At 46.1% G+C, this 10,091-nt stretch overlaps 1 protein-coding gene across 1 annotated transcript; it reads left to right on the forward strand.

Annotated features, from left to right (window-relative positions):
- Positions 1-5,423: 5,423 nt before the first annotated feature.
- Positions 5,424-5,647, forward strand: LOC130477416 (thymosin beta-15A homolog). The gene has a single exon (XM_056849358.1). It carries the CDS (start codon positions 5,454-5,456, stop codon positions 5,589-5,591), a length of 138 nt encoding a protein of 45 aa, XP_056705336.1. The 5' UTR covers positions 5,424-5,453; the 3' UTR covers positions 5,592-5,647.
- Positions 5,648-10,091: the final 4,444 nt, after the last annotated feature.

Genomic DNA, 10,091 nt, shown 5'->3' on the forward strand with positions numbered 1-10,091 from the left:
GATTCTGGGAAGAGCAGCCGCGCCTGCCCTGGGCGGAAGTTGCTGGGTTATTTATTTTTTTAAGTTCTGTTATAAAAGAGCAGGGCGAAGTTCGCAGGCTGGAGCACCACGCCCAGAGAAGGAAAACGTTAAATACAAAGTGGGACTGTCCCTAGGAAAGAATCGAAGAGAAATGGTTTAGGCAAAAGAACTGATTTCTGGATTGGGATGCCTCTGCTCTGCTTTTACTTCAGTGATGTTAACTTATCCTTCCTGTAGTTTGGAGTAAAGAAGACGCAGAAGATGTGCTGTTTGTAGATGTATCCAGTGGTGGAAGGGCCTTGTGAACTTCAACAAGGAGAGATTTAGGTGCTCTGACATTTTGCTAAGACATTGTAGCAATTCTCTCGTTTGCCCTGTTAGCCTCAGGTTGCTTTTACAATTGACAATTGTGTCCAGCAGCACAATATGAGGCAATCGACAGTAACCCTGCTTTGTTTACTCGAGAGGAAAATGGTTTGCCATCCCGGGAGAGGTGAGTGAATATAAACACTCAGTTCCTAAACGTCAAGTATAAACCGTCTGTTCAACCATCAGTGCCTCTGTTTGCATTAGGGATAAACCTAGGCTACGATAAGATTTATCATTACGGCATTAGCCAGAAAAGAAATAAACCTAGGCTCTTTGCATTTCGGATTGGTTGTCAAGTTTTGTTGCGGGATCATGTTACCTGGCTTTGCAGCTGCAGTGACATTTTTCCTGGGGGGGGGGACTTTCTTTCTTATGGAGAAATCAGCCTTTGATTTATAAGAACATTGCAGCTGATATGTGTTTACACTGGTTGTCCTGTAGACCAAGCTGTGTCAGTTGAATCATAGATCAATTATTCACTCAAAAAATTGCTGCTCTCTTGAGGGGGAGCAAAAAAACCCCCCAAACTTAAAAGGTTATTAATGGAATCAAATCTAATTAATAAAGCCCGATGTAGCTTGGATTACTCATGAGAAAAAGGCTGCAGAATTTGAAAGTGGTTGTGTCTGCCCCTGACCTTTCAGCCCTCCCCCTGCGGACAAGCTCACTGTTGAGGCCCAATCCCACCTCCGTCACAACTCCGCCCATCGCAGCTCCGTAGAGGGGAGGCATTCGAAGGAGAGGGGGAAGGAGAAGTCCTATCGGGCTCCAAACCGCTTGATTCCACTTTCATGCAACCGAATGCATGGGGAGTTCTGCCTTGGATTTGCCGCTCTCTGGATGCACATTTTCCCCATCCGAATTCTCAAAACTCAACAATAAGCCCCCCATGCAGAGTTTTGAGAATTTGGATGGGGAAAATGTGCATCTAGAGAGAGCGGCAAATCCAAGGCAAAACCTCCCCTGCGTAAACGGCCCATTGTCTCCCTTTCTGCTTTGACTCGGCACAGTTCCCCCCGCTTCCCTTTCAGCTTTGGATTTGTTTTCCCGTTGACTTCTGTTTTCTGCTTCTGTTCACTTTCCTTGTTTCTCTTTTAGTCCCCCCCCCTTTTTGATGGTGTGTCCTGACTTGCTGCTTCTTCCCCCTTTGGAATAGTTCTTTTCACTTCTCCCCTCGTGATTTACGCTCGCGCACCTTTTTTTCTTCACCTCCACCTCTTTGTTTCCCCCTTATTTTTTCTTTCTTCATTAGTGCAGCAGCCAAAGCGCCCAGGGCCATTTATGCATGAGAGGCCACACATCTCTTGTAATCTTGCCGTAGAGATTTGGATTTGGTACGGCACTCAAGCACGGATCTAGTGGCCGCACAAAGTGCACGAAAAGGGGCGGGCTTCTAGTCAGAACAAAAAAAGAACCCTTGGCCAATAGCCACCCCTGTGGGTGGGTAGATGTAGGAGAGGGAGGAGACATTTGCTGGGATGGGCGGGGAGAAGAAATCTGACTCCAGGGAGTTTTTCATGGGACCCTCCGGCAGAAAGGGCAAGGCAAAGGGAAAGATTGTAGCAACACAGGTTTGAGTTGCTGATGAGATGCTGCGAATTTTATGGGCCAATTCGGGGCAGCTGTGAAAAATCAAAAATAAGGTCCAGAGCAACAAAGCATTGAAACTGCAGCAAACAGCCATGAATAAATGACCCTAGAGTTGGAAGTTTCCACAGGGGTCATCTAGTCCAACCCCCGGCCTAATGCAGGAAATTCACAACTACCTCCCCCCAACACACACCCAGTTGACCCCCTACTCCATGCCCAGAAGATGGCCACACAAAAAAATCCTCCAAGATCCCTAGCCAGTCTGACCTGGATGAAAATTGCTTCCTGACTCCAAAGGGGCGATTGGCATTACCCTAGGCATGTAAGAAAGGGTCACTGACGCAAACCTTCCTGCCCTCCCTCTCATGATCTGCCTAAGTTCACAGAATCAGCCTTGCTGTCAGATGGCCATCGGGCCCCAGCTTAAAAACCTCCAAAGACAGAGAGCCCACCCCCTCCTGAGGAAGCCTGTTCCACTGAGGAACCGCTCTGACTGTCAGGAAGTTCTTTCTAATGTTTAGTCCCCTCCGCAGAACTTCCAGCCATAAAGTCATTTCCAAATTTGCTCTTCTCTTGGATGTCATGCCTGGAGAACCACCTCGTTTTCAAGCGAGACATTCTGCTTCCCGATCCATTAGCTTCCTCACTCTGCCATAGAGGCTTGCTGGGTTATCTGGGGCCGGACACACACACACACAGTCTGGTCTATCTCAGAGGGGGGTTGTGAGGATAAAATGGAGAAGAAGAGAATGTGATAAACCCCTCTGGCTTGCCATTGGGGAGAAACAGGGAAGGGGAGTAAAAAGTGAAGGAATTCATACTGGACCTGAAGGTGTGTTTATTGTTATGCTGCTGTGATGTGGATTTGTAGGCCGGATTCATTCTGGAGTGAGCGTGGGGGGGGGGTTAAAAAAAGGGGGGAGGGTCCCATTTGTTGGGTCTTAGATAGCAAGTCTAGGAAACTTAGATATGTAGGAAGTTTATTGTTTAATCCATGTACCCTACCCTTGAGATTAGTTAGTAAAGAATTGATTTGATTAAGAAAACGACTCTGTGGTATTTTTGTGCGTGACTAACCTTTATTTTCAATAAGCCACAAACCAAGATCCATCACCCTGAATGGTAGCAGATTAATTAAGTAAGTTTCAGATACTAACAAGTGGTAGCAGAGGATGGTTGAAATTATTGGCTATTGAAATAAAGTCACACAGAACAATTTTTGATTTTTGAATCGTGTCCCATCGGGGAACTGAGGAATACAAAGGACCTTACAGACACCTGAGGGAATTCCTGTGGCAGAGCCGAGCAGCCAGTCTGTGAGGACAACAGGAAAACTCAACCCTCACGCTTGTAAACCAGAGGAGGAGAGCCGCGTACTGCAAGAATGGGAGAGGACGCGAACCGGGCAGCCACGCCAGTAACATCAAGCACAAACGCAGGAGCCGTGAGTGTAAATGGGAAAGGGATCCAATCAGTAATAATTCCCCACATAAGTCAATCATCCTTCCCAATATGGAAAAGATCTGTCGAATTGGCACTGGGGATTAAACACGTACTAAATGAAGATCCCCCAGATGAGACTGACAGAGAAAAGTTTAATGCCTTTGATAAATCTGATGCCCAGGGGATGTGCCTTCTGGTGGGAGCAATATCACCAACAGAATCATCCATCATTTTAAATAGTAATTCAACGAAAGATATGATGAAAGCACTCAATGAAAAGTATGGTGTTTTGTCCAAGGGTCAGAGGATGAGCCTCAAGGCGAATCTACTCTCATATAAAATGCCTGAAAATGTAACTCTCTTACAACATTTAAAGCATAGGCAAGATTTGGAATCAGAGGTGAAATTTGCAGGAGGGGAAGTGAGCTCAGAAGATTTTTTGACAATATTTATTGCCAGTGTCCACCCACGCTTTAATGCAGAAAAGCGAAACCTCCTAGGCAGAGAGGATTTAACCCTTAATAAGCTGATCACAGCCTTGAAAGAATTTGAAACAGACAGAGCACGCGAAAATGCACTGTCTAATGGAATACAGGTATTGCATGTGCATGAGAAAACGTTCCAATGTTTCACCTGTGGGAAATTTGGCCATAAATCGTATCAATGCAAGCAGAGGGAATCAAAAGGGGGAACCCCCCCCTCTCCGGGGAGCTATAGCAAACCCAAGAGACCAGATCAGATCGCTACGCTTTTGCTAAAAGATCAATCAACTCACATTTTACCAATAAAAGATGACCCAAAGCGTGTACAAAAATTGCTTTTAGATTCAGGGTCAAGTAACCATACATGTGGAATCATAGAAGCGTTTGATTATTTGGAACCTTGCGCTGAAACGTTCATAATGGCCAATGGTGAGAGACAAATATGCACCCAGAAAGGACAAATTTCTGTTTCTATCCAGTCTCTCTGTGGAAATGTAATGGGCTTAAGACTACAGAATGTACTTTATATGCAAAAATCTGAAGATTGTTTACTGTCTGTGAAAAGGCTAGCAAATGCTAAGTTCCAAGTGACAATAAATGAGAACGGTTGCTATTTGTTTGATTCTCAAGCAAGGGAATATGAAGTTTTGTCAGAAGGTTCTCATTACTACTTGGAGAAATCAGCAGGATCCAAACTCTTTGAAGAAAGACAGTGTTTTGATATGGAAACAGAAAGAGACAAAATACTGGAATTTCTCAAGCAAAGAAAAGTGCAAGAACGCAAGTCAAACAAGACAAGGAAGAAATCTTCAACTCAAGATTAACTCACTGAAAGACAAGAAACAAAGGGGACTTATTGATATCATATGATGTGTTAATAAATGTGATGAATTATGTTTGCATGTCTGAATGTAACTGAACCTCGAAAAGGGGATTTGTTGGGTCTTAGCGGGATTCGTTACATGTCAGACAGTCAAAGGGTTAATTAGCCAAATGGTCAGGAAGAGCAGATCGCCATTGCTTTCATGTCATATGGTCACGTAGGCAAAGTAATCTGCATTTTACTGCTTTGGTATATCCTTTGTTTGAAAGAGAAACTGTATCTCAGTTACTTGTAAGTTACCTACCTGCAAGCATGGACGAGCACATTCTCCCTGTGAGAATGGCTACTCGTGAGTAAGCGTAGTAACTGCTAGAGGAGTCTAGCAAGTCTAGAAAACTTAGATATGTAGAAAGTTTATTGTTTAATCCATGTACCCTACCCTTGAGATTAGTTAGTAAAGAATTGATTTGATTAAGAAAACGACTCTGTGGTATTTTTGTGTGTGACTAACCTTTATTTTCAATAAGCCACAAACCAAGATCCATCACCCTGAATGGTAGCAGATTAATTAAGTAAGTTTCAGATACTAACCCCTTGACTCCGTGGCAGCAAAGAGCGGAGTCTCCTAAGCCCCAGACTAGGTCACCTGCGACTGCGTTGCGACAGTTCGCCGGTGGCACTTTGTGATGGTCCTCGAGGTGTCAGCTTACCTTCCTGTGGTCAAAATGTGTGACAAGCCTGACCTGTCTGAAGTGGAGAAGTTTGACAAAAAGAAGAGGAAGAAAACCAACATGGAAGAGAAGAACACCCTTCCTTCCAAGGAGACTACTGAACAGGAGAAGGGATGTGGGAAGACATCATAGAGATGGCCCATGATGTGAAGCGTCCGTTCTCTCTTCCTTACTCTTGTTTGCGTTAACTTTTTGTTTGTTTTTTTACCACAATGTATATTGTATTAAATGCTGCAGCTCCCATCCCACCTCCACTGCTTTGGATCCTTCTGAAGCCTTGTCTATACCTGGCCACTCCTCCCTTGTGCAGCCTCCTCCTCCTTCGGGTGATGATGTTGCTCCCTGTTTCAGTTAGGGGAGAACAAACGATACAGAAAAGGGTGTCTAGGGCTAATGTGGCTCAGACCTTCCAGCCCCATCTTGCTAGATGGGGCAGTTTCAGGGGCTGAGACCTGTCCACTGTATTTTCTCACTAACTGTTTCTCCAGCTCTGTTTGATTTGTCTTCCTAGAAAATGATGGTATCCTAGAAGTGCTGATATCACTTTACTCTGCTCTGGTTAGACCTCACTTAGAGTACTGTGTTCAGTTTTGGGCACCACAATTTAAGAAAGATGTAGACAAGCTGGAACGTGTCCAGAGGAGGGCAACAAAGATGGTGAGGGGTCTGGAGACCAAGTCCTAGGAGGAAAGGTTGAAGGAGCTGGGTATCTTTAGCCTAAAGAGGAGAGGTCTGAGAGGGGACATGATAACCATCTTCAAGTACTTGAAGGGCTGTCATATAGAGGAGGGTGCCGAGTTGTTTTCTGTTGCCCCAGAGGGTTGGACCAGAACCAATGGGTTGAAATTAAATCAAAAGAATTCCCGTCTAGACATTAGGAAAAATTTTTTTAACAGTTAGAGCGGTTCCTCAGTGGAACTGGCTTCCTCAGGAGGTGGCAAGCTCTCCTTCCCTGGAGGTTTTTAAGAAGAGGTTAGATGGCCATCTGTCAGCAATGCTGATTCTGTGACCTTAGGCAGATGATGAGAGGGAGGGCACCTTGGCCATCTTCTGGTCACTAAGGGTGTGGGGGGAGGTGGTTGTGAGTTTCCTGCATGGTGCAGGGGGTTGGACTAGATGACCCTGGTGGTCCCTTCCAACTCTATGATTCTATGAAAATTAAAACTTGATGAGAAAAAAAAGGGGGGGGGAGAAACTCAACCTTAAAAAACCAAATGCTGGGTACCCTAGGTTGGGTGGAGAAGGTAAAATGATATATCTTTATTTTATGGTGCTTATATCTGGATAAAAAACATTAAAAATGATAAAACAAGGCACAATGGCAACTCATAAGGTTGATAGACTTAAACCACACACCATATGCATTTTGGTCAACAGGCCTTTATCTGTACATTGCTTGTGTGTGTGTTATTTGGGTTTTCATTTGACCACTGATGAAGTCCTGTTGGCCGAAATGCGTATGGTGTGTGGTTTAAGTCTATCAACCTTATGAGTTGCCATTGTGCCTTGTTTTATCATTTTTGATGTTTTTTATCCAGATATAAGTGCCATAAAATAAAGATATTTATTATATCATTTTACCTTCTCCCCCCAACCTTGGGTACCCAATGGACGTAGAGGCAATCAGGCAATCAGGTGGGCATTCGTGAGGCACCCCCTCTTTGTGTTTCCCCTGCAGAAGATGCCTCTCAGGTTCCTCAGGTGCTCCTGGACTATTCCCAGTCACCTGCAGGGAGTGTGCCATGTTTATTTTCCTCCCTGAGGGCAAGATGGGCTTCACCTGTCAGAAGCGTAAGTTGGTAGGGCTCTTAGAGGGCAAGGTTTGGAGCCTGGAGGAGAGGATTGCCACTCCCCATGACATCAAGGAAGGGGAGGATTTCATTAACAGAAGCCTCGAGGCCCTGCATAGGGAAGGGGAGATGATTCAATGGGACAACTAGGGCTGTCAATTCGGTTCGGCCCGAACTGAAAATCAGCCGAATTTCCCTTGATTCGGCAGTTTTTAGTTCGGGAGGAACCGAACTCAAAACTGGCGGGCAACCGGGGGGGGCGAATTCAGCGAGTTCGGGAGTTCGCGAATAAATTCAGCCAATTCGGGGCCGTCAGTAAGCAGCATAACCTTCAGTAAGCAGCATTCTCCTCCCCCGGCCAATCGGTGGCCAAGCTGGGTCTTCTTCTGGCCAATCAGTCAGGATTGAGTACTGGAGGAATCAGCTGATGTGCGGCCGGCCGGGGAAAGAGATAGAGAGAGGGAAATCCTCATGTGTGTGTGAGGGGGTGCTTGTGCACATTCGCTCCTTTCCGTGGCTGCAGGGGGCGCATTTTTTGGGGTACAGACCCCAAACTTTCAGGGGATATTCAGACAAGTTTTCTTAAGAGACCACCCAAGGTTTGTACAAGGGTCAGGGGGTCCCGAGATATGGGCTCCCCCCTTTTTCTTTCCATGGCTGCAGAGGGCGCATTTTTGGGTGTGCCGACCCCAAACTTTCAGCGGAGCATCAGACAAGGCTTCTTAAGATACCCCACATGTTTTGTAAACATTGGGTCAGGGGGTCCCGAGATATGGGCTCCACCCCTTTTTCCTCTCCCCCCTTTTTCATTTTTGTGGCTGCAGGGGGCGCTTTTTTGGGGGTGCAGCCCCCAAACTTTTATCATAGCTTCAGAGAATCCCTCTTAAGAGACCACCCATGTTTTGTAAAGATGGGTTCAGTGGGGGCTGAAATATTGGCTCCCCCCTTTTCTCTTTCCGTGGCTGCAGGGGGCGCATTTTTGGGTGTGCCGACCCCAAACTTTCAGCGGAGCTTCAGACAAGGCTTCTTAAGAGACCACCCAAGTTTTGTAAACATTGGGTCAGGGCCCCCCGAGATATGGGCTTTCCCCTTTTCCCTATTGGGATGAATGGATCACCCTCGAGAGATGCATACATATGGATCTTATATTGGATACAAATGGAATCATATTGGATTACCCAGCCTCCCAGCCCCTCCTGCTGGAACAGAAGACAGCCACAGTAAGACCCCTTTGGGGGCTTTAATCTATAATTTTTCTTTTCTGTGTGTGTGGGGGGGGGAAAGCAGAGTCTGTGTGTGTGTGTGGGGAGGGAGCAGTTTCTGTGGGTGGGGGGGGGGAAGCCAAAGGGGGCTTTTGCCAGTTCTGCCTGGGGTGTGTGTTCCCCCTCCAGTCTCTCTCTCCCTGGTTTGAGGGGGGGCTTCATTTTTATTCTTCAGGTTTTTCCTCATTCATAAGATCAGTTAGGTTATTTTGATGCTTGCTCAAAACTGGTTTTCAAATGGTGACTTAAAGAATGCATCTGCCTGGTCCCAAGTCCAATGCAAAAGGAGAAATTCCACCCCCTCCTGCTCATTATGCATAGCTAGCTGCCTCTGTCCCTTTCCATGGTATGCAAACTCCCAGGTGTCAGGTGTTGCTTTCCACTGTTGCAAAGGTGTTGCATTGCGTGCTTGTGTTGCTTTGCAGTTGTATTGTTTTGCAAAATTCTTCACACCTGCCCCGCCCTTTGCATGTTTGCAAAGGTGTTGCTTTTCAGTTGTGTTGCTTTGCAAAGTTCTTAGCACCTGCCCAGCCCTTGCTCTCATCAGCTGTTTGTCGGGGCTGGGAGCTTTGTGCGTGGGCGGCAAGCTCTGCTGAGAGATACACATTAAGGGTGGGGGGACCCCTTTCAGGGCCCATATCTCAGCCCCCCCTGACCCAATCTTTACAAAACTTGGGGAGTCTTTCAATATACGTCCTTTGAAGCTCTGCTGAAAGTTTGGGACCTCTAAGCCCAAAAATGCCCCCCCCAGAGCCGCGGAAAGGCGCGATTGTGTTTTTAATGGCTTTATTCAGCCGAATTTTTTTTTCCGAACTTTGAATTCCCGCCGAATTGAACGGATCCGAAGTGGGGGAGTTCGGACTTCGGCACATACCGAACCCACAAGGGCCAAATTCAGCCAAATCCGAACTGTACCGAATTTTTTTTTTGACAGCCCTAGGGACAACAGTGTGGCTGCTGCCGTAACAAGACTCCTCAGAGCACTACAGCACACACACACCCCGAAGTCACTGAGCAAGATGTCACTCAGGGCCATTAGAACTCAGGAATCGTTTCCAGGCCCTTATAGTGGCAGAAGAGCCGGAAACGCTGCCAGCAGAAGAAACACAAACACTGAATGGTCTGGCACCATAGTGAAAAAGTTAGAACATTCAAAGAAGAAGAAGAAAAAGCTATAATAGAACGCACTGCAAAAAAAAAGGCAGGAGGAAAGTGGCACAGTTTGAAACGGGCAGCATGTTTCAGAGACAGCTCACGAACGGATTTAAACATGCTATCTGATACCTTTGTCTTCATGTCATTTTACAAGGAATCGGGCCACCGATAGATAACAACTGGTTTAAAACAATGGTGTGAAAGGGGCCAAGAACTCCCTGGAAAAGCCCCCCACACACACACCAAATTGGTCATCGTGCCAAATATTGGGAACTCTCTATGCTGGGAGATTCATCTGTCTCTCTCTCTCTACTGGTGTCTTCCACCAGGGCAAAGACTTTTTTGTTTTGTTCAACATACCGCCAGTAACCGTTACTGGCCTTTCTCTCTGGTTCTGGTACTGCTTGTTTATGTGTTTTTAACTT

This window comes from Euleptes europaea, chromosome 5 (genome assembly GCF_029931775.1).
Source record: "Euleptes europaea isolate rEulEur1 chromosome 5, rEulEur1.hap1, whole genome shotgun sequence".
Lineage (NCBI taxonomy): Eukaryota > Metazoa > Chordata > Lepidosauria > Squamata > Sphaerodactylidae > Euleptes > Euleptes europaea.

What these genes read in the sequence shown, in the direction of transcription:
- LOC130477416 (XM_056849358.1), top strand. Translation starts at nt 5,454, where the DNA reads ATGTGTGACAAGCCTGACCTGTCTGAAGTGGAGAAGTTTGACAAAAAG.